We start from the raw sequence: 25,785 nt of genomic DNA, 5'->3' as shown, positions 1-25,785 counted from the left end.
ACAGTTTTCATTTTGATTTCATGTTATAGTTTTAATTAAAAGAATCTACTAACTAGGACAAAGATGTTCCTCTTGAAATAATCAATTTATTTGATTTCAAAAACCACCATCTTACAATCCAGTTCACATTTCTTTTAATTTATACGAACCCAGATATTTATCTACATTAATTTAAACTATTTGAAAACTGCATGTAGTGAAACACTCATACAGCGAGTCATTTTCACAATCCCCATAACAGACATGTTATTGCACAACTCTCAACATAAGGCCTCTCATTCAGAAGACTAGGAAACACATTCCCTTTAAATAAAACCAGTCGGAATATGAAATGTCCTCTTCAAGAAGTTGTTTAACTTGCAACAGTACTTAAAAAAACTCCAGTGGCAGTTCACCTCTATATAATGTACATTTAGTACATATGGTTTATAGAAACAATACACATTTTGGTGACTTGCTGTGTTGCAGCTATATTTTTGGTCATGATATAGAATAATATGTTTGGTTGGTCACTCCCCACAGCAAGAAACTGCTCATATCTTGCAGTGATAATGATAAAAGCCAAAAACAAAAAACAGTGGAGCGAATGTGGCAGTAACTTCCAAGCAACACAAAATTATAACAAACACAATGCAGAAAGTAACGACAGAAACTGAAAGGTGGACAAACACAGGAATTGTGTCATACAGTAGCCATTACCAGCCAATGAAACACGGACTCATTTTAAAATGTCTGAAGCACTAAAGTTTTCACTTCTACTACAGTTAGTACGGTCACTTCAGTATGAAGGCAGTGTCCTTTCATCAGAGGGTGAACCTTTCAAAAACATTTCCATCATATTCCAGCCCAAAACCAAGAGAGAGAAAATAAATTATATTTTGCATTAGGAAAATTATTTTTGGGAGATTTGTTTCTACATAGTTACATTTGAATTACAATTAAGCACATTTAATTTAAACTATAAAGTATTTATACAAAATGGTATTTGATACTATACACTTAATACATACACTAAAGTGAACGTGTCTTTTATTATTTTATGATTTAATCACTTCCGTCTTTTTTTCTTTAATAGAAAGATATTTATTACTGAACCAGCAGAGCTGCGTTCACAATGTATGTTACACCGTGAACTTCTCCATGGAAATAAAGTAAACTAAACCCACAGCACATCCTGAGATCATCAAAGATAATTTGCAGCATTCTCATAGACGACATTATTCTTGCAAATAGTTTTCAGATGAATGAAACAGAAAAAAAAAAAAGAGTGAAAACTCTTTAAATGTGCTTGTTTCACATGACAGGCTTGTGCTGCCCACCTCTGAACAAACAACGAATCAGACACGAGCATTGACGGCATTTCATTTGTCTGTTCTTAATAATAAAGTGTGTTTCTTCAAGCGCGTGTCTTTGTGACTAACAGAATTTCTTGTCATGTGTCACTCCGAGACGTCGAGGGTAGATGAGCAAAATTACCATGAAATATTAAATACATTTGGACGAGGAGCTTGCGAACTGGATTCACCCTTGACACCTTTGGTGGGTGCTAGTTTCACACCCTAGGCTATCGTTTAATATATTTGCTGACTTCCCAGATCCATGGTCTTGCCATTTCTAAATATTGTCGATCATCGTGTGTCAATTGAGTGTCACAATCGGCATCAGGATCTGTAAGATATTGTCGATATCCAATTACATCGCCTTATGAGACCTAAATGAGAATAAAACTTTTTGCATTACTCTAATGACAATGAGATTTTTTTGCATTACAATAAAGTATGAAATTTTCACATTACTGTAATGAGAATATGTTGTTTTTTTCACATTACGGTAATGAGAATATGTTGTTTTTTTTCTCACATTACGGTAATGAGAATATGTTGTTTTTTTTCTCACATTACAGTAATGAGAATATGTTGTTTTTTCACATTACGTTAATGAGCATATGTTGTTTTTTCACATTACGGTAATGAGAATATGTTGTTTTTTCACATTACGATAATGAGAATTTGGGGAGGAAATGTGCTTAACTGTCATGATAATAATCCTGCTAAAACAGGCTTTGTTTTTTTATGAAAAATATAATTTCCTAAATGTTTCTTTTCATTTTGATGTAAAATATGACTTAGACATTTCTTTGTGAGATTCGCCTAAGAAGCTTTTACTTCAGTGTACAAGTATATCAGTGTGGACCTCAAACAATAATCACCAGTTACATTATATATGCATCAACAAACAAATAATACATTCATTTATTTAGGTCATTACTGTGGACCTCACCAGCTTCCACCTCTTCCTTGCTTACAGGGTGAGCATTTTAGCTCAGAGTTGAAAGAGCAATTGAGAGACATCCTTTATCGGGAAACAAACAGCAAAACAGCAAATCCTGTTGATGATGTCGCCATTTGTTTTGAAAGTGGAAGTTCAAGGCAAGGAGTGAACGTGAGGAAAAGGAAAAAGAAAGCAAAATCAAAAGTGCGCAAGTCTTGGTAACTAAACATCTATTTTTAATACTCCACAGTATGCCTGTGGAAGTTGTGGTATGTTTCTCAAGCCATACAGCATTATGATCCACTGACAGAAGCCCCAATGGGTAGAGCACAAGCTTCTCTTAGAAACGTGATGGTGTGTTGTTCGGTCCTTTTGATTTACACCAGGAGATAAGTCGACTGTTTGCAAAGGGTGCACCATGATAAGCGCTAAAATAGACAAAACAAGTCAGAAAAACTATTTTAAACACTCTTTCAAGAAGAGATACCACGTCCAACCTTCCCACCCAATTTTAACAGTCACTGTCGCTGCTGATTCCTAATGGAGTAAAAACCAAAACAAGAGCCAAACGTTTTAACCAAAGAGGTCTTTAAGGTCATTGTTAACTGAAGCACTTTGTTTCATCATTCCAGTGTTCACTGCTGGAGTGGCAACAGGTTGCGAGAAGTTCTGCGGGTTGAAGAAAGGGTTTGCCTGCATCCCAAACCCACCCTGGACCCCTGCCATTCCCATCGGAGCTGCCTGCATGGGTGCAGTCTGGGAAGGCTGGCCCGTACCAAACTGGCTGAGCCATGGGGAAGGTGCAGTGGTTCCTGAGGTCAGTTTGGGGGCCATTTGGTTCAGGCTTACTTTGGGTTTGTTAGGGGTGAAGAGGGAGTCTAGGGCGGAAATATCAGAGGGCTTGTTGGACTGGTTTTGGGTCAGGGCACTGAAATTTGGAACACTCGTAGTGGTGGCCATGCCTCCATAGAGACCAGGATTGGTAGGTCTCATGCCCATCCCCAAACCCCCTGTCTGGAAGCCCATGGGCGAGTTGAAGCTGTTGCTGATGGAGCCCATGGTGCCCATTCCACCCATGGAGGGTCCTGAAGGGAAGGTGGAGATTGCGCCCCCCTGCATGGGCATCGTCCTGGGCCCAGAGTTCAACGAAAGGTTGTTCAAAGAGGTCATGCTGTTCAGAAGACTGCTGGTCAGATCTTTTGCCTGACAGTGTACAAATCAAATATTCTTCATTAATAGTAAGTACAATACAAACAAAAACAGTTTAAAATAATTTACACCACAAGCCATCACAGCAACGTCAATCACAAAAGTGACTATGTAGAAATCTACCATTAAGATTCATCCGAGTAGTATCACAAGATGCATACAATATTAGCCCTAAATGTAAGGGATGCACCAATATAGAAATTCTAGGGCTGATAATGATAACCGCTAATTCCCTGCTCATTGTGGCCAACACTGATAACTGATAATAGCTACTTATCAAAAAAATTACTCAATAGAAACAATATAAAAGTGTTGTTTAAATGTTTGGAATCTGGTTCCATAGGGATGCACCGATATGGAATTTAATGCCTATACAGATAACTTTACTTTTTGCCTTTAAAATGGAGCTGCCAGCTAATTAATGAAAAGTTATCATGTTCACTTGAAACAAAATAGGTGTTGCTTAAAAGCTTGAAATCGGATAGGGATGCACCGGTATGGAATTTCTGGGCCGATACAGATATTTTTTGCCTTTTAGCCCTTTAAAATGGAGCTGCTAGCTAATTAATTAATTGAAAAAAAATAGGTGTTTGTTTGTTGTTTTTAAAGTGGAATATGGTAGAGATGCACAATTGGCAATTTCTGGGTCAATACCGATAACCGATAATCTTTAGCATTTAGAAAAACTGTGCGCAAATGTGCATGCTCCATCTTATTCAGAGAAACAAACAGGAAAATGGAATGTAATTTTTTTTATATCAGATGAGCCCCAAAAACAACATATTTCACTGAATAAACATTGAAATAATCCTCAGAGCGACATGACATGCCAACTTGTCTTTAACACGATCAATCCTGGTCACACACTGACTGTTGCTGACTGCCTGACAACGAGATTCTCTGCCACAAATATATCTGCGGTACACATCAGTACAATAATAATGATTTTTCTTCCAGTTACCATCTGCCAATATATAGTGCACCCCTACTAACATGTAAATACATTTTTCTATTTATAGCTCATGTATAAAAAGGAGCCACCAACAAAACAGCTCCTGCAATTTGCCTACATAAAAGCAACATAAAAGAACATTCGCAAACCATTTTAATAATAACCCACTTCACTAATGTAATATGACAGGTTTTTTTTTTTTTTTCGAGTGAAATTCTGTTGTCAAAGAGTTTGAGCCAATCACGAGTTCTAAAGTAGCTGACACAATTTAAATGTGTATTCAGCTTCAAATAAACTAAACAGTATGTTGTTTAATTCATTTAATAAATAGTAGCAGGCTAATATATTTCTGCTACAGCCAAGCATACATTTCAGCAAATTACGTCAGAGTTTGAATGGTATAAAAAAATAAAATCAGTTCAACAGATGTGCAACTTTTACCAGAAACGTTTCATTAGCAATGCGTTTCATATGAGAAAGTGGCCATGTAGATTTGATGGTACTGCTCTCCAGAACGTTACCTGTTGTGTTGTTGCTGCTGGTTTAATGCTCTGTGGAGCCAAAGGCTGCTGGCTTCTCAGTTTAGCAGCCTGTTCCTGCTCTTTAGCCAAACGCTGCTTTTCCTCCAAGGTAAGAGACACCTGAACAAACCACAAACAACACTTAGTCCCCAAGACGATCACGTCAACCAGGCCTAATAGGTTTAACTAAGATCTACCACCACCTGAGCTCCGTCGTAAGATATGTGGGTAAAATAAATAAATACTAACGATAAATAGTGTTAAAGCGTTAAAGCTTTAAATTTGACAGATCTAGAGAAAAAGTCACTTTCTAAAGAGTTTCAGATTTTAAGACGTTATTATCTTTAAGTTTTGCCTCTTGCTGGAAGTTATATTGAACTCACTCTTGAGGGCTGAGAAACAGTTGAAGAGGAGGAACCATTCTCTTTACTATTCACACCTGCACTTCCTGAACTGCCACCAAAAATGTCATCAATCTATCAGAACAGAGAAATACATTACGTTCCAGTGTAAGCACATTTAAAGTGGCAGGTGATTTGTGGGAAGTGTAACAGGTGTAGTTACTCACTTCTCTGACTTGTGTGGCCGGACTGGGGGTGCTCTTAGTCTCCTCTGCTTGGTTCATATGGTTTGTAATGTTTAAACTCCTGAAAAGTACAGAATACAGTTGACAACAAATTCTAAAACAGCATTTACGACATGTCGGAATAGGCATAACTATGGCTTCCCGACAAGAGTCTAACTGCCACAGAAAGTGACAAAAAGCCCCCGTAAAAATGCCTTTTAACCCCAAATCTTCTGTTGGGGTCTGTTTTGACCACTTTTGAACTTTTCTTCTTTAAAAAAAAAGGGTGAGATATTACACATCCACAATGAAACACACACACACACACACACACACACACACACACACACTTTTTTGCTGATGGTTTTATTTCTTTATTCATTTCTTCTATTGATTTATTGAATTGGGATGTTGGAAATAAATAATAGGTAACTAAAATCTAATGTGGCATCTTTGCAAAAAATGACTCGATCAAAATCTGCCTTCAATTCAAAACTTGATTTGAATTGAAGAAAATGTGATGCTAATGTGGACATGCCATCCATGGTTGCTGGTCTACTGTGTGTGCTGTTATTTCATTCTTCCTAATATATTATCAATTTCTTTATGAGCAAATAATTTAAATAAATTTGATGACTAAACAGAAATCAGAAGAAACTGCTATCTACAATTTAAAATACAATATTATTTGACTTTTTTTTTTACAAAGTAAAATTTTTGTGTAAATAAGAGTAAATTTTTTTAGCAATATTATTTTTATGTTATTTTCTATATTAAATTGTGTGGTGTATAGGCACTGTATCAGCCTATCGGCCACCCTGCTCTGGATAACGGCATCGGCCATTAAAAAACCCAAATTGGTCGATCACTATAAATAAGGTAAATAAAAATAACTTTAAAAAAAATCATGATTTGTAGGCTTATATTGGCACAGTGGGGGGCACATCCCTGCTGAAAAAAACAAAACATAAAAATAATTACATAATAAATGAATAACCACTTGCTTGATCTGAACAAAATAGGTGTCATTTTAAAGCTTATAAATCTGGACTTTATAATGCATATAGCTGATCCTACCAATTCTTCAATCACGCGTTTTAATTTTCTGACAAATCAGAACTGTTTCATTCAATTATATTCAGAGTTGGTAAAACCATAAAAAAAGATGAGATGAATGAAATTCACACCGACACACACAAATATAATAAACAGGAGAGGCTTTGTCACATTTTTTTCTTTATTACTTCCTGAAACATACATCTAACAGACAATGACATACCATAACTTACAGCAGACTATCCTGATTCAAACGAGCCCAAACACAACATAATGGTACATAGATTCCCAAATATTCCTCCAAGATTGTATATGCAAAGGCGATGCACGAAAGGGCGCTCAACACATTGTGCATGTGTGTGCACATGTCAGAGGACTTTGTGTGTGTAAACACATCCACATACAGTATGTGCTCATCTAAAGGATTGGGATGCTCATGAACACTTTATATTTCTGTTTTTAGTCATTTAATCCATTCACTTTCAATGCCCGGTAATATTTGTCCGGGAACCCAACAAGTGACACAATATTTAGAAAATGGACCAATTTTATTTTTGTGTTTTCAGATACTATATGTGAACAAAGTCAAGGAATTTTATTCCAATTGGATTAAGAAAATACAATTTTTTTAAATCAAAGTAAAAAAAGTTGTTCGGGTCAAAATGAAGGATTAAATTTAAGTATTTGACATAAACAAATGAGACAGTTTATGCTTTAATTGGTTAAAAAAAAAAACATTGCCCTCATAAAAATAAAACATGTCCCAGAAAATCTACTCCAGGGGGGCAAACATTGTGTTTAAGTTAATTTCAGGCACTGGTTCATGACTAGTATAAACATATTTGACAAACTCGTAATTCAAAGCAGGCAATTCTGAAATGTAATAGAAGCTCCGACTTTCCGACACCAAAATGGCTGCGACTTAAACGATTAAAAGTAGATACATCTACATATTTCTGTCCCATATTTCGTCTAATTTTACTATTGATAATGTCTCAATTATATAAGATAGTTTATATGTTATCTGAAAAACAAAAACTAGGGATTAATGTTTGTGTAAATGGCAAAAACTGTTTCTTGGCCACCGACATAAAGGAACAGTTCGGCCAAAAATTTGCTAAGATTTTTTTTAATCATTTGTAAAGACATGATGCATTTTTGGGTGAACTATTCCTTTAATAATTCAACCAAGCACTGAGACTGAAAATGTGAACGCATCAGAAAACCATAATAAATATTTGAAGCCTTTAATTATTCTGAATAGAATTTTTGAAAAGGAATAAAGAGAAACAGTGACAATCAAATGAATAAAAAAATTGAATTGGCACCTCTGTTGTTCCTGTATGATGTGCAGCTGCTCTAGTTTGGTCTTGTGCTCGGCCTCCATGCGACTCAACATGTCCCTGATCACAGCCATGAAAGAGTTAAACTGAAAGACACCACACACACACACACACACACACACACACACAAGCATTTACAAATCTTTGAGGAATATGTGTGCATAAGAATCTATTGTCTAATTTCAAGAACTATTTAATAGAGTTTATATTCGACGGATGAACAACAATTTTATATCATTTAGCAGACACATTCTGTGTATAGCATACATGTAACAGAGTGTGTGTGTTTACCTGGTTAAGGTTAAGGTTGTTATCAATACTGAGTGATACCAGATGAGGTAAACTCTTTCCAGCAAGGTGCTCTTTAGGGATGCCCAGTTTCTTGTGGGTGAAAGTGCACTTATAGATGCCTGAAGGAAAACAAAAAATAAAAGCGCCAAGAATCAAAGATATTTTAAATAGTCTTCATTTACTGATGTGCATGAGATAAGAGCAATGATATTATTCAGGATGCTTGCATTCAAATTTCTGCAAGGATTAAATTCAGTTTAATTAATTTCAAATGTATTCTTTTATATAACAGCAATTGCAATCGAGATCAACTTGATTGCATCATTCACAGCGCGTCAAAAGCGTGGGCCGATGCTGAAGAGCTCTTCTGGAGCACATTGTTCTCTGATTGGTGGATGTTTTCTTTTCAAGATTCATGGTTAATGTAGTACTTTGCTATGGGAATCTGCTATTAAAAATATATTTTTTTAAAATGACACTGACTGATGACTTCAGAAGAAGTTTATACCATTGATTAACCACCCTGGAGCTCACAGTAGGTCTGTCTTTAAAGGTTTGATTGACAGATTGACGAACACACATTTAATTGCACAGTGAATTGCTGTCATCTGTAGGCTTACGTTCAGTGATATATGGGAGAAATACAAACAACATATTGACTTATATTTCAACTTTTTGTGTTGTCAAATCAATGCTTTAACTCATCCGCCACACTAATACAATATATTTTAATCTGGCCCTAAATATTCTAATTTAAATTATTCAAATTATTATGTATTATTTATATTGGACTATCTGTATTTGGGGGACTTTCTTAGCATTTTTTGCATATACATCAATTCAATAAAAAAAATGTATTCGATTGACAGCCCTACTTTCCACAGTTATTAAAATGGATTAAAAAAAACTCAAGGTGAAAAGAATTACCCAGAACACCCATGAGCACAGCAGGCTCTCTGGATGGAATCTGTTGCAGGAATGGTAGAATTTCATCAATGACGAACCATTTATCCAGATATTCCAGAATTTTGCCTAGGCACACCAGAGAGTTCACCCTCACCTGGAACAATGGCAACCAAAAGACAACACAAACTTCCTTCAGAACCAGAATCTGGACAATCTATTCTTGAAATTTCAATTCTCACAACATTCACATTTACATTTATGCATTTGGCAGACGCTTTTATCCAAAGCGACTTACAGTGCACTTATTACAGGGACAATCCCCCCTGAGCAACCTGGAGTTAAGTGCCTTGCTCAAGGACACAATGGTGGTGGCTGTGGGGATTGAACCACCAACCTTCTGATTACCAGTTTACCAGTTATGTGCATTAGACCAAGAGATGAAAGGACACAAACCGCTAGCGAGGAGGTTTGTAAACAGGCAGATTTGATCCGTGGAATGAGTGCATTCTTCATGGAGGGATACTCGATCAGATTGGCAAACGTGGGAATGATATTCAGACAAAGCTCCTGTTTAGAAAAGAACACAACAAGCAGAATTTTAGATAGACTTTTTAAAAGTTTTGAAACTTTAAGTTTTTAAACCACATGCTCAAAGTTTATCATGTGGTCAACCTGTATTTGAGTAGAAGGAGCCTCCATAGCTCTATACACCATGGGCAGAACACTGTTCTTGATATCTTCAGGAGGGGTTTTGGTCAGTAGTAGATCCATCTTTTGTAGGAATATCAGCAGGATCTAAGTACACAGAGATAGAAATGAGGAAATCAGAGGGTGATTTAATATAATTTCCATGAAAAATGCCTTAAACACCTCTATTGAGCATATGGATCTACAGTTGAAGTCAGAAGTTTACATACACTTATACTAACAAAGTGCATGTAAACTTCTTACCCACTGGGAATGTGATGAAAGAAATAAAAGCTGAAATAAATCATTCTCACTACTATTATTTTGACATTTCACATTCTTAAAATATAGTGATCATAACTAACCAAAAGACAGGGAATGTTTTCAAAGATTAAATATCAGAAATTGTGAAAACTGAGTTTAAATGTATTTGGCAAAGGTGTATGTAATCTTCTGACTTCAACTGTATCTGCCACTAGAAATTGGTGATTTATCGCATATACAATATATATTTGAGATGATTTTGCTGGTACCATAAATTATGCAACATTGTGTTTATTACAATGAATGTGATGCACTTTTTATTTAACCAATAATTTCCCTAAGCAGTGTGTCAGACTAATTTTCCAATCCTTTATCGTCTCGTAACTTGAGAGTATGTGCGGGTTAGGACAAAGATGTTTTAATTGCATCATTGATATAAACTTCAGAAGCACAAATGGAGTTAAAAGTGGGAAATTCAATTACAACCCTGATTCTGAAAAAGTTGGGACAGTATGGAAAATATGGATAAAAACAAAAAGTAGTGATTTTTTTATTTGAAAGGACATCAACAACACATTACTGCTCGGGAATACTTTGGTAAACCTTTATCAGTTAACAACATTCAACGCTGCATCCAAAGGTGCAAGTTAAGGTTTTACTTTACAAAGGGGAAGCCATACATCAACACTGTTCAGAGACACTGCCGACTTCTCCAGGCTCAGTTTTTATATGAGATGGAAAGTAGAACAGTGGAATAGTGTTTTGTGATCCAACGAGTCAACATTTCAAATAGGGTTTAAAAAAGAAGCCTTTTTGTTCTCCGGGCCAAAGAGGAACAAGACCATCAAAGCTATTGTGTCAGGTACAAAAGCCAGTGATGTCATGGTATAGGGGTGTGTCAGTGCCCATTGCATGGGTAAGGACACCATTAATGCAGAAATATATGTACATATTTTGGAGCAAAATATGCTGGCATCTAGATACCCTCTTTTCCAGGGATGCCACTGCATTTTCCAGCAGGACGATGCCAAACCTCATAGTGCTCTGATTACAAGTTCATGGCTGCATAATCAGAGAGTGCAGGTGCTAGACTGGCCTACCTGCAGTCCTAACCTGTCTCCAATGGAGAATATGTGGTTATATGAAGAGCAAAATATGGCAATAAAGCCCTGTACAATTGCACAACTGAAGACCTTCACAATGGATGAATGGGGGAAAGTTCCACATTTTAAACTTAACAAACTTGTGTCTTCAGTGCTCAAATTATTTTGTTTTATTACAAGAAATGTCGATTTTACACAGTGGAAAACACTCGACTGTCCCAACTTTTTTGGAGTGTGTTGCAATCATCTGATTTTAAATTTGTGTATATTTTCAATAAAAAATTCAATAAAATGAATTCCCAAGGTCACATCAAATCATGTGTTTTTGCAGTGCTTTCAACATAACAAATTTGAACTAGATATTTAATGCATTTAATTTTTTTGCATTTTGAATCTACTGGCAACAGTGGCTGCATTGAAATGATGGTTCCTCTGATTGAAATAAAAATAATTTGAGCAAATGCATACATTTGGAGATTATAAAGCATTTATTTAGTTATATTGTCCAGTGCTATCTGCAACCTCATTATGATAGCAAAAAATGGACATGACTCCAACAGAAAGACTTTATAGTGACTTGCACAGACAAACAAATGTGAAAATACTTTATTGTCAAAACAAACTACCACAAAGACAAATGTTCAAACCTCACTTACCATGTTGCTGGCCTGACAGCATGAAAAAAAAGAAGCAGTTACTTTGAGAAAAAAGCCATTTCCTGTGATCCGAGCACCAGTCTGCACTTCAGAGGTTAATCAAGAATTAACAAACTACATTTAATAAAACTTATATAAGCACACTCTCCATCCACAGGATATTTGAGTGTCTAGAGCGGATTATAGGGCAGAAGTGAACACAGATGGACTACCTGCACAGGCTCCTGCTGTTTAAAGACAGGGGTGAGGTCTGGGAGCACGAGGCGGATGTATTCTTCTTTTGTGCACTCTTCAGCGATGAGCAGCACGTTTGGAAGGACAAACGGAACCATATCAGGATTCACAAACTCAGACATGAGTGCCGGCAGGATTCGGTATATTACCACTCTCTGAAGGGGGGGGTTCAGAAAAACAAGCACATCCCATAAACTTTTTTGAATGGTGCAGTACCGGAAGCTGCCTATATTTTCTGAATGACCACCACAAACACTCTTCATTACAAATTGCAATATATACAACAAGTCATTGTCTGAATGTCTGAGTGCAAATATTTGTTCTTGCCTTAGGCAGCTTGGGCAAAACTTTGGGCAGGCCTTTGTAGAACTGAGACTTCTGCAAGTTGTCCTGCTGGATAAGGGAGTCGAAGTACTGAAGAGTCATCGCTCCTACATCATCGAAGAAGGGAATCTGAACACGGACCCAATCATAGTTGTAAAATTATGTCATCAAGTATGCAAATGAAGAGAAAGAGCGAGGAAAGAAAGGGAGATCTGACCTTTGTCATCTGATCAGCATCAGGACGCACGTTGGACGTGACGCTAAGCAACATTTTTACATGTTCCCTCACCTCCTCTGGGACCTTGCTTAACACTCCTGGATTCAAATGTGTCAGCTAGAACCAAATATTGTCATCAAACAGAGTATCAGGACAGGGAGACAAATGGAATGCCAACAAGAAAATAATACATAAAGTGAACCTCAATGAAGTGATAGACCAAAATCAATACCTTGACTTGACCATGTAAAAATAATGTGGAAGAAAAGAAGAAACTGAAAAGTCAGCACTGAGGTATTGATAAACATATGACATAAGTTTATACGCAGTTCACGTTTTTGATTACTATGGAAAAAGTTTCATCTTTCTTTTTATTCTTATTTTTAACAGCCAAAATTGCAACAAAGGGTGGCTTTTGAAGAAGTAAAAATATTTGATTTGTTTAACATTTTGTCACTCCAATCATTTCTGCACTTCAATATTCCACATCCACATTCTTTCATAGTTTTGATGACTTTACTATTATTCTAAAATGTGGAAAATAGTAATAATAATGCATTCAGGCTGCCGTAATACTGTAGAACCGAGCCGTATTAAATGTAGAACCATCCAGCTCCAGCCATAGAGTAACACAGAGGAATAAAAACATAAATAAACTATCGGCAACTATCGTCACTGATTTTTTACAGATAACCGATAGTTCCAAAAAGCGACAATCGGTACAGATTAAGCGTTAGGGACGATATATTGGTTTTCCTCTAGTTTATATTAATTCCAGCCATTTTTTACACATCTGTACATTTTTGTGTATGAAAAATATAAAAAACACCAACCACATAAATACGTGTTGTTTTCAATTCCTCACCTGGTCGAGATGTCGGCTGAAGCTCTTGAATATGTCCTGCTTGTTGACCTGAAAGACCGGCTTCCCTTCATTAAACATGGCATGGAATAGCACACCCAGCGAATACATGTCAGAGGTCGCATCGCAGCTGACAGACAGGATGTACTCAGGGGCGACATACTCAGGGTTACGCAGGCAGAGAGGTGGTAGATTGGGGTCCCACTCTTTACAAACATACTTGGGCTAAAATGCACAAATATACACAAACAAAATCTTAAGCACATAAATAGATTACCTTTGACAGGACAAGCTAAAAAGAACGACTATATAGTTCTGGCAGCTTCATATCGAATTTGTAGGACTTTAAAATCAACATGAATCTGTGATTGCAACACATTTTACTTCTATACTGTGACATACAGTACTGTGCAAAAGTTTTAGGCACTTGTGAAAAATGTTGCATAGTGAGGATGTCTTATAATGGCATAGTTAGTTTTCATGAATCAATTAATATCAAGCAAACTCTAGTAAACATACAAATCTAAATCAATATTTGGTGTGACCACCTTTGCCATCAAAACAGCACCAATTCTCCTAGATACAACTGGACACAGTTTTTGTTGGTTGTTGGGATGTTTGAAGCTTCTTGGAGAATTCTCCACAGTTCTTCTATATTTTTAGTCTGTCTCAATTGCTTCTGTCTCTTTATGTAATCTCAGACTGATGTTCTGTGGGGGCTTTGTGGGGGTCATGACATCTGTTGCAGGGCTCCCTGTTTTTCTATTCTAATCTTTTCTATTTGCAAAAGTGATGTTTGAGATTCTAACATTTATATTTGCTATTGACACACTAAAGCTGAAGATATAAATAATAATTTTATGACAAATGCTTTTGTGAAACATTATGCGCCTTAAGACTTTTGCAAAGTACTGTATTTTCCAAGTGAAACTGAATATTTAATGTGTGACAAGACTTGATTTTATCCATTAGGAATTGATTTGATTGGCGTTATACGCCAGAACAGCGGTGGATTTGAGGAGGCGGTTTGACCAGGACATGGAAGCTAAGAGCATCTTGACATATCCCAATGGTAATGCTTATTTTTAAATGTATCATTATTTGCAATTATCGCTGTAAACTTTATTATATTAACATTAACTGGCATTAAATTACTGCCTTAACTATTTGCAATATATAAAAAGACTGCATTACCTACTACAGTAGCCTTAAACTATACCTAACTATCAAATTGGCTCTTAGTTAACATGAACTAATAACCCATGTGACTTAGCCAAATAAATCAAGCTGTATGAGAGGCAGAGCAAGTTCTTCTTCTTCTTCGGCTGCACCTGTTAGGGGTCGCCACATGGACCAAACGGACCATTCGTGACTTGGCACAGGTTTTATGCCAGATGCCCTTCCTGATGCAACCCCCAGTGGCTGGGGGACTCTCGCTCACACCTACGGGGCAATTTAGAGTCTCCAATTCACTTAACCTGTTTTTGGACTTGTGGGGGAAACCGCAGCACCCCCATGGGAGAACATGCAAACTCCACACAGAAATGCCCAGTTGAGCCAGGACTTGAACCCAGGATCTTCTTGCTGTGAGTTGACAGTGCCAACCACGGAATCATTTCCAAAACCAGGAATGCGTATTAAGAGTGTAAAAAGGGTCAGTATTCATTTCATGCTGATTTTCAGGAACAATAAATCCAGTTACTAACTTCAGCGTCAGAAGGGTTACTAGACGAGATGCTGAAGTCAAAGCCCATGATCTTCCAGGCTCCGCTCTTATTCAAGATTATGTTCTCTGGACACAAGTTACTATGAACCATCTTCACCCCACTGTGGAGGAAAGACAAACCCTCTGAGATCTGAAAGAGTTGGAAAGAAAGGAATCTCATTAGCTAGAAATGTATGTTATGAGTCAATCAGATACTAAAACAGAAAAGCTCATGTAGGTGTTTTTTAGGTCTATAAGAGATTGTTTGTGTTTCTCACCAGTTGAAGTGAGACACTGCATTAACACTTTTGCTCTACGGTCTTACCTGCAGTAAGCCGTACTTGGTCTCAACGTCGTAGAGATTATATTCTTTGATGTCTGTGGGAACGGGGCTTGGAAGATTGTCCCAGTTGCCAAGCACATTAGCTAGACTAGCAAACACAGGCTCTGTGCAGAATGCTAGACAGTCTCTAGAAATACAGACACAAAGAAATCTAGTGAAAACAGCAATGTTTAGAGGTAAACCAATATATCGCATTTACCGATTAATCGGTGATGATAGTTGCCGTTTGGAACTATCGTAATATGCAAAAATCTAGGGCGATAGTTGCCAATAGTTTTTTTAACATTGTCATTTCAACCTAAATGTCCCCGATCTGTTTCGGGCTTGTATATATTATATACTTGTCTCATATTATGTACCAAATCTTCATTTTGTTCTGGATATTTTGGGGTGTTTGGTTGAACAATAAACTGCATCTGGGATTTTATTAATTTAGGACTCTTTGTGTGTGCCATATGTGTCCTAGTAAGGAAAGAATATTAATTTTTTCAGACATCCTATAAATCAATTTTAAAATCTATCGGTCGATTAATCAGTTATCAGCCTTTTCCACCACCTTATTTATCCTATCAGCAAAATTCACAATCAGTCAAACTCTACAGTCTACAGATAAAAAACAGATAGTAGGAACTGGTTTTGTTAGTAATCTTGGAGATATTCTTGAGTTTTAGACATTTGGCTCTTTCTGTAGACAAGTAGACAGGTTTTTCTTTTAGCATTTGTATGTATATGGGTATATAGGTGTTTCTTCCACTTCAGGCACTTTTAACAGTGTGGACTTCAAGAAGGTAAAGACTCTAAAATATTTTTTACTTTATGTTTGTCTAACAATAATATCCAACAGTACATCCTGATGCATCACAGGAAATTCATGCCATTTCCATTTGGTCTGAGTCATGAAAATTCCCTCCACAGTGTGATTTTCCAGCACATCTCAAATTCTGTAATTTATTATTATACATTTTTTTTTGGTAAAAATTAAGATAAATAATTTTCACACAATACATTTTGAAATGGTTTATGTTTATTTCACTCTTTGTTTAGATGATCATAGTTTTAAACCTGTTATACTTTGTACATTTATAATGGATTTTCAAAGTTTAATATTGAAATATTTAATATTTAATCTTGGACAAGTAAAACCTAAAACAGTAAAATCACTCAAATAAACAGTAAATATAAAATAAAATAAACAGAAAAATCTACACAGAAAAGGCATTTGAAAAGTACCAAAAGTAAAAGACGAAGGCCTGTTTAAAAGGTTCCAAGTCCGATTTAATGTGACTTTCATATAACAAAATAAAAAAGCTGAAATTGGTTTGTTTTAATAAAGATCAACCACTGGGACATGCAATTGGCCCAAAGTTGAAGAAACACCCATAAATGCAAAACATCCCATTTTAAAAGTGGATAAACTGATGGTCTGTGCCAAACCGTAGTAAACTGCCTAAGGAGACATATTTAGGCTTCATACGTGTGCTTCAGACACAAAGGCTTTAGGTAGGTAGCAAATTTATGCTACCTTATAAAATACAAAATTTTGACCAAAATCTAAGCACACAAAAGCTAATGATATAAATAACCATCTTAAGACAAATGCTTTTGTGAAACATCTTATGTGCCTCAGACTTTTGCACATTACTTTAAATGCTTGATGTGTAGTTTAAGCACTAAGAAATGGAGACAAGCTCACATAAAAACAAATCCTGCAAGGAGTGCATGTTGGAAATATGATGAATTAATTTAAATCTCTGTTGGCTGTTTTTATTAGTCTCGTAAAGTTGCCGTACAGGTAGATACGTTTTCCAATGGAATGACTGACCATATGCCAGAATGGCCAACATATGACAGCGCAGTTTTTAACAAGATCCACTTGTTTGAAATTCCCTCATTTATACTAACATTTACTACTAAACTTTATTTCGCTATGAGTGTTTACAGCTCTGTGGAGATTAATTAACTCGCGACACCGTTCGAGTTAAAGTTTTTCGTAAACGCATGGGGCAAAATACTCGTGTCACAATAACATGTCTAAAATAGCTTTGTGATAGTCGAAAATGAGAGCATTTCTGAGAATTGCGTGTCATTTGCTGCAAGATAGGCTACAGATGTGCTGCTCACTGTAAAACAAAAAAATGTCAGCTCTGCAGCAGGTGTTTCGTGAGGCAGCTGCTTTAATATAGAGACCGACCAAACATGAGTAATTCTGATGCCCTTCGGGATGCACTCTGTAATCACAGCGATGTATTTCTTGTTTTTCACTTTCCTGAGAATGTATACTTTCCAGCAAACTATTTGCCTTTAGCCTATTAAACACTTAAACCTTTTACAACTGTTGTTTAAAATGAAAGATTACATTCATGCAATGACTCTCTTGTTGTTTTAGCCACATGAAAGTTAAGAAATAGTTTTCTATTAATGGAAGTAACCAGAGACTGTCAACAGATTAAAAATGATCTGTGATTAATCTTATTTTTTGTCATTAATAAGACTAACTAACTAATAAGTTTCATACATTATTCAGGAGAGGTGAGTGAGACAGCTGCTTTTGATCTCATGATCCACACAGTACAGACACATAGGAGCCAATACTCTAAAAACCTCACCATCAACCTTTCTTTACTAATGAGTCTTCTAATCAGTTTAATTTCATAACTTGAAGAAAAATCAGTGTCAAATGAGTGAATAAAATATGAAGCTAATTTTCATTCGAATGCTGCAGCCATTAACTAGACCTATAACTTATTAGTATAATGTTATTTTTTGACATCATTTGAATGTTTGTCTACTGTATGTTATCCAAAAATGTAATCTAGGTAGGCAGCTCACTAGGTCGGCGTTCATGCGTGCATGTTTGTGGTTACCTGGACTCCTCAAGTGGATGCTGGACGGTGAGCAGGCGTGGATGTCGTAACCGGGTCAGTTGCTGGATTCCTCTCTTGAGCGAATCGATGATTTGATCCTTCTCAAACTTCTGATAGCGGTCAATGAGCTTCTTATCAAACACAAAGACTGCCACTTCCTGTGAACAACAGAAGCAAATATGGGTGGGCGATAAGTACAAATTTACATTGTGATATTCTTGAACTTTTATTCTTGAAGCGTTAAAATGTGCACTAACTGCACATTTAGTTATTGAGTCCTAGGCTACGACTATGACTCAATAACTCTTTTAAACCATAAACGGCATGCAATTCTAGCTGGGTTTGTGATTATCAAAAAGACTACAATTAATAGTAGACAGTTAATAGTAGACTCTACAACTTTGACATATTTCACACAGTCACATCACATAAGATTGTTTAGAATTACTAATGTTATAATTATAACTTGTTTATGCAATTCGGATTATGAAAACAGAACGCAAGCACGTTCATGGAAAAGCATAATTTAATAAAACACCATCTTCAAGGAAGTTTTGAAACCTCCTCTTTCACAGTTACATGAACACACAAAAACATCAACTGTTTCAACAGATCTGTTGTAACCACATTCAGTGTGCTGTTTTCTGCAGAACATCCTACAAGCAAAAGTCAACTTTAATGAAAAGTAATCAGGTGCTATTGTGTCATATTTATAGGTACCTGAATACATGTTGTAAAACGCACATAGTAGTATAGTTACACCCTCGCACCTGTTTGGTGGATTTTTTCGTGCCGTTGTAGATCCTCCAGCACATTCCAGGACCCCCACTGGAGATATGACGGCCCACCTCAAACTCCCGTGTGACGGGGTTACCCATGACAGCGCTGGTCATATCACCTGCCACCTTGGTGACGGTGCTCTTCAGTTTATTGAGCATGGATTCCATGATTTCACTGGCTGTCAATATGAATAGGAAACACTGCACATTAATGCTTTAACTGCATTTAAGCTTTATGAACAATTTCATCATGCCTACAAGCTTTCCATTGGCTAGAGACATGGCAAACTTTTTCTACAGAAAATGCATGAGGCGCTTGCCTGTGATAAGGTTGCTAGGGCGTTGCTATGCGAAGGTGTTACGTGTTCTCATGGTTATCTCGTTGTAAGGGTGCTAAATGGTTGCTAGGGTGTTCTGGGTGGTAGTTTTATGGTTGCTAGGGTGCTATAATCAATGCTAGGGCGTTTTTGTGGTTGCTATATCATTGCTTGGGAGCTATATGGTTGCTTGTGTGTACTGGTTGGTTGCTATATGGTTGGCAGGGTGTTCTGGGTGGTTGTTATATGGTTGCTAGGGTGCAATACTCGATGCTAGGGTGTTCTAGGTGGTTGCAATTTTGTTGCTAGGGTGCTATATGGTTGCTAGGGTGTTCTGGGTGGTTGCTATATCATTGTTAGTGTACTATATAGTTTCTAGGGTGTTCTAGGTGGTTGCTATATTGTTGCTAGGGTTTTCTGGGTGGTTTGTATATCGTTGCTAGGTTGCTAGGTTGTTCTATGTAGTTGCTATATGGTTGCTAGTGTGTTCTGTGTAGTTGCTATATGGTTGCTAGGTTGTTCTGTGTAGTTGCTATATAGTTGCTAAGCTGTACAGGGATGGTCGCTGTAACCTTGATATTTCTGGGGGGTTGTTATATCATTGGTACAGTGTTTAAGTCACCATGAAACGGAGGTAATGACAGACTTTATTACTGTATTGTGACGTATTTCCATGTGAAATGGCTTTTCGAATGAGAATTTTTTTTTAGGGTGGGGACTGTTTACATTAGGACAAGGCTGGAGCCATTGTGCAAATACAGATGAAGGTGAAGCGATTAGAAGCTAATTTGTCCATGTTTTGAATCACAATACACCAAGCATAAAGAATAAAGGACACTTACTCTAGCGGTATATACAAGAAATATTTTGTAAGATTCAATAAGATTGCTATATCATTGCTACAGTGTTCAGTAAGGTTGCTATATCCTTTCTAGAGTGTTCTGGAAGGTTGCTATATTCACTGTAGCAACAATATAGCAACCTTCCAGAACAATCTAGCTATGGCAACCTTACTGAACACTGTATCAATGATATAGCAACTTGCTATATCATTGCTACAGTGTTCATTTTGGTTGCTATTATGTTGCTAGGGTGTTCTGTTCGGGGTAATCACTATATCATAGCTACAGTGTTCAGTAAGGATACTATATCGTTGCAACAGTGTTCAGTGAGGTTGCTATATCGTTGCTAGGGTGTTCTGGATGGTTGCTATATTGTTGCTACAGTGTTCAGTAAAGTCGTTATATAGTTGCTACAGTGTTCAATAAGGTTGCTATATCGTTGCTACAGTGTTCAGTAAAGTGGTTATATAGTTGCTACAGTGTTCAATAAGGTTGCTATATCGTTGCTACAGTGTTCAGTAAAGTGGTTATATAGTTGCTACAGTGTTCAATAAGGTTGCTATAGCGTTGCTACAGTGTTCAGTAAAGTTGCTATATCGTTGCTACAGTGTTCAGTAAAGTGGTTATATAGTTGCTACAGTGTTCAGTAAAGTGGTTATATAGTTGTTACAGTGTTCAGTAAAGTTGCTATATCGTTGCTACAGTGTTCAGTAAAGTGGTTATATAGTTGCTACAGTGTTCAGTAAAGTGGTTATACAGTTGTTACAGTGTTCAGTAAAGTTGCTATATCGTTGCTACAGTGTTCAGTAAAGTGGTTATATAGTTGCTACAGTGTTCAGTAAAGTTGCTATATAGTTGCTACAGTGCTCAGTAAGGTTGCCATTTTGTTGCTACAGTGTTCAGTAAAGTGGTTATATAGTTGTTACAGTGTTCAGTAAAGTGGTTATATAGTTGTTACAGTGTTCAGTTAAGTGGTTATATAGTTGTTACAGTGTTCAGTAAAGTGGTTATATAGTTGTTACAGTGTTCAGTAAAGTTGCTATATCGTTGCTACAGTGTTCAGTAAAGTGGTTATATAGTTGCTACAGTGTTCAGTAAAGTTGCTATATAGTTGCTACAGTGCTCAGTAAGGTTGCCATTTTGTTGCTACAGTGTTCAGTAAAGTTGCTATATCGTTGCTACAGTGTTCAGTAAAGTGGTTATATAGTTGTTACAGTGTTCAGTAAAGTGGTTATATAGTTGTTACAGTGGTCAGTAAAGTGGTTATATAGTTGTTACAGTGTTCAGTAAAGTTGCTATATAGTTGCTACAGTGTTCAGTAAAGTTGCTATATCGTTGCTACAGTGTTCAGTAAAGTGGTTATATAGTTGTTACAGTGGTCAGTAAAGTGGTTATATAGTTGTTACAGTGTTCAGTAAAGTTGCTATATAGTTGCTACAGTGTTCAGTAAAGTGGTTATATCGTTGCTACAGTGTTCAGTAAAGTGGTTATATAGTTGTTACAGTGTTCAGTAAAGTTGCTATATAGTTGCTACAGTGTTCAGTAAAGTGGTTATATCGTTGCTACAGTGTTCAGTAAAGTGGTTATATAGTTGTTACAGTGGTCAGTAAAGTGGTTATATAGTTGTTACAGTGTTCAGTAAAGTTGCTATATAGTTGCTACAGTGTTCAGTAAAGTGGTTATATCGTTGCTACAGTGTTCAGTAAAGTGGTTATATAGTTGTTACAGTGGTCAGTAAAGTGGTTATATAGTTGTTACAGTGTTCAGTAAAGTTGCTATATAGTTGCTACAGTGTTCAGTAAAGTGGTTATATAGTTGTTACAGTGTTCAGTAAAGTGGTTATATAGTTGTTACAGTGGTCAGTAAAGTGGTTATATAGTTGTTACAGTGTTCAGTAAAGTTGCTATATAGTTGCTACAGTGTTCAGTAAAGTTGCTATATCGTTGCTACAGTGTTCAGTAAAGTGGTTATATAGTTGTTACAGTGGTCAGTAAAGTGGTTATATAGTTGTTACAGTGTTCAGTAAAGTTGCTATATAGTTGCTACAGTGTTCAGTAAAGTGGTTATATCGTTGCTACAGTGTTCAGTAAAGTTGCTATATAGTTGCTACAGTGCTCAGTAAGGTTGCCATTTTGTTGCTAAGATGTTCTGGGTAGTCGCTGTCTGATTGCTAGGGTGTTCTAGGTGGTTGCTATATCGTTGTTAGGGTGTTAAGGGTGGATGCAAAATTGTTACAAGTGTGTTCTAGGTGGTTGCTATATCATTGCTAAGGTGTTCTAAGTGGTTGCTTTATCATTGCTAGGGTGTTTTGGGAATTCACTATATGGTTGCTAGGGTGTTCTGGGAAGTTGGTATATGGTTGCTACAGTGTTCTAAGTGGTTACTATATCATTGCTAGGGTGTTCAGTGTGGTTGCAAAATTGTTGTTAGGGTGGTTGTTTCCTGGTTTAAGTCACAAAGAGTCTACAAGTCTATAATATTCTAGATATGGCTCAGTCAAGTCCCTCCTTTAAAGGTGCCCTCTGTCATTTTTTTCGAATGAATTGCATTTTCAAAACAAATGTATAAAATCATGAGCAACCACATGAGATGAAGACTCCGGATAAATCAGTAATCTTATAAAAGCGGTTTTATTCTACAAGAAGAGAGTCTCCTCATGGGTGCTACCATGTTAGAATCAAATGACCACCTAAATATTACTCAATTAATCTCTGCAACTGCCCTGTTATTGGACACTTTTAATCATGGTCTAAATTAATCCTGGTTAACTGTGAATGGTCAATTTCTACAACGGCATTATTAACTAAAAACAATTGCGTTCGAATGATGCTGCATCCACACTTCTAGGTGTCAGTTAATGTCCAAGTCAATTTAACAAACTAAAACCTTGCACCTTCACTGCAAGTCTATCTAATATTTTATTTTTTTGCCCAGTTTATCATCTGCCTGGTGAAAACCAAAGGTCTGATTATGTGGACTGGTATGAAGAGTGACATTGTAATGCATATTTCTGAAGTATTTTCTAAAAGAAATTGTTTAATTACTTAGTAATTTGATTAAAAACTGTGGAGACTGTGAATTCTGTATTACAGAAAAACTTAATTTAATAGCGATTTCACATCTAATAACTTTAGCCTAAGTGAACAGAGCTGTTTATGACATCTGATAACGTTTTGATGAAGTTAACTTTATTTACCATCGCTTTTACTATGACTTGAATTAATACATAATTGAATTAACGTTCATTTATTATTACTAATATTATCACATTTTCAAGATCATTTGTCACTTACACATCCTTAAGTTACAACAATCTCCATAATCCCAGACCATTTATTACAATTTATAACGTAAAGCTAACTAAACATGTAACACTAAAAATAGAGATATAAACAACTGACAGTAATGCAATGTTCTAGGTTCAATACAAGTCAATCTAAATTGACGGCATTTGTGACATACATTTTATTACCACCAAAAATAGACGAGGGACGAGACAAAATCATTTAAAAAATGAAAAGCAAAAAAAGCCCTGTTGATAGGGAGGGTAGAGTCACATGGGGTAACCTCCTCATGGTCGATATAATGTGGTTCTCACTCTCTGTGGGTCACGTAGTGAGTTGCACGATGATACCGTAGAGAATAGCGTGGGCTTCAACATGCGCTATGTCTCCACGGTAACACGCTCATCAAGCCATGTAATAAGATGTGCAGATTGACGGTCTCAGACACGGAGGCAACTGAAATTCATCCTCCGCCACCCGGATTGAGGCGAGTAACTATGCCACCAAGAGGACTTAGAGCGCATTGGGAATTGGGCAATCCAAATTGGGGAGAAAATGAAAAGGAAAAGAAAAGAAAAAAAAAAAACAGTTTCAGTGAAGCACTAACAATGGAAGTGAATGGGCCAGTCGATAAACATAAAAATACTCACTGTTTCAAAAAGAGCCACAAGATACATGTTAACATGATTTTAGTTTGATCAAATTAGAGATTTACTCAAGTTACAGCATTTACCATATTGCAGGGTTTGCCACAGTTATGTCGTAATGACAACAACGTTTTCATTTTGAATATAACTTTACTCAAATGAGGTTAATCAGTTATTTTATCACACTAAAATCATGTTAACATGTATATAGTTTACGTCTTGCAGCTATACTTTTGACACTGTGTGTATTTTAATGTTTATCGACTGGCCCCATTCAATTTTTGTTTGTTTTTTTATAAAAGAGTAACAAGTCGAAATAGTTTTTTGTGGTAAATAATATATAGCCACAAATACTGTTAACTGAGCTTTGTACCAAGATCATATAAAAATCATATTTAACATTATATCTGTGTTTGTTCGACATAGGAAGTGACATAGTTGTGTCAAAAGGCATCTTGCGAGTGTGTGACGTTTCAACAGGAAATATTAAATAAATAAACAGGTGCCAGGTGTTTTTCTGACATATTGAGAATGAATGGAATACATTATTATGACACAGAAACACCTGCACTTTAACCTAAAAATCCACCTCACATCATGTCTTTACCTCTTAATACCAAACAGATAGAAACTATCGCAACAACTCACAGACGAAACTGATTAAATGAGATGTGCAAGAATGCGATCAATGTACGCAGCTCTCTTTTGAGACTCCACCATATGTGATGTAGCTTACATTAATGTGAATATCATTTGCGTTCCTGAAGACTACAAAATATCAAACCTACATCACTTCCGTCAGTCAGGTAATCAACTTAAAGTTAAATTCACACTATAAAAACATAACAAAGCACGACAGCAGCTGAGCTAACAGGCTAATGCTAATGGAGTAAAAGAATGAGGATGAGAATATAGCTTATAAACATAGATAACTCATACTAACCTTTATGCCAGATGAGGTGACAGCGAGATAAAAGTAATATAATACAGTATTGAGGAGCGTCAGTGGCGGCGGCTAACAGCCTTCATGACACTTCAGCACAACGCCTGAGATTCCGCTGTGTGAAGCCGGAGGAAACGGTCAACGCTTCTGACAGAAAAAACTGGGATAAAAGTCCTCATTTTCAAAATAAAATCCAAACTGACTTTTAATCATCAGCGTTCTGTTTAAATTGCATTGTTTTTTTAATTGTTTTCAAAAAAAATTATGTGTAATAATAATAATGATAATTTTTAATGTTACATATTATTTTCTATTTAAATTCATTTAATTTGTTCCTCTCTGACCAAATAAAATACACAGAAGAGATACTGAACCCTACATTGTATCACCAAGCGTACATGCACTTTAATGTACATACAATTGGCCCCAGCAAACACACACTCTAAAACTTAAACAAAGAAAAATAAATGAAAATATATAACTGGCTAGGAAGCACCTTTACATAAATTCGTATGAAAATACATTGCGTTCAGGGGCGTTGCTAGACATAAAGCTCAACTGGGGCACAGGCCCCCCATTACTCATATCGCTTCTTTTTTT

General features: G+C 36.4%; 1 protein-coding gene across 1 annotated transcript; it reads right to left on the bottom strand.

Annotated features, from left to right (window-relative positions):
- Positions 1-72: 72 nt before the first annotated feature.
- On the bottom strand, positions 73-25,321 carry scyl2 (SCY1 like pseudokinase 2). The gene is made up of 18 exons (XM_052121099.1): positions 25,186-25,321; positions 19,144-19,331; positions 18,374-18,531; positions 15,492-15,636; positions 15,168-15,317; positions 13,465-13,686; positions 12,600-12,716; positions 12,386-12,511; positions 12,037-12,213; positions 9,787-9,909; positions 9,568-9,681; positions 9,136-9,268; positions 8,209-8,327; positions 7,903-8,003; positions 5,522-5,600; positions 5,337-5,429; positions 4,954-5,073; positions 73-3,474 (listed from the first exon to the last, which is right to left on the bottom strand). The coding sequence occupies exons 2-18, from the start codon at positions 19,318-19,320 to the stop codon at positions 2,845-2,847; spliced, it is 2,784 nt and encodes a 927-aa protein (XP_051977059.1). The 5' UTR covers positions 19,321-19,331; positions 25,186-25,321; the 3' UTR covers positions 73-2,844.
- Between the last annotated feature and the right edge of the window lie 464 nt (positions 25,322-25,785).

Source organism: Xyrauchen texanus, chromosome 47 (genome assembly GCF_025860055.1).
Source record: "Xyrauchen texanus isolate HMW12.3.18 chromosome 47, RBS_HiC_50CHRs, whole genome shotgun sequence".
In the NCBI taxonomy this organism is placed as follows: domain Eukaryota; kingdom Metazoa; phylum Chordata; class Actinopteri; order Cypriniformes; family Catostomidae; genus Xyrauchen; species Xyrauchen texanus.
The sequence above is the reverse complement of the archived record's forward strand: the minus strand, read 5'-3'. Positions and strand labels throughout refer to the sequence as shown.

Coding starts and splice junctions, on each gene's coding strand:
- scyl2 (XM_052121099.1), bottom strand. CDS start 19,320: ATGGAATCCATGCTCAATAAACTGAAGAGCACCGTCACCAAGGTGGCA. Junction 18,532..19,143: donor CGAAAAAATCCACCAAACAG/GTGCGAGGGTGT, acceptor TGTTGTTCACAG/GAAGTGGCAGTCTTTGTGTT. Junction 12,717..13,464: donor TCAGCCGACATCTCGACCAG/GTGAGGAATTGA, acceptor ATTTGGTTCTAG/CTGACACATTTGAATCCAGG.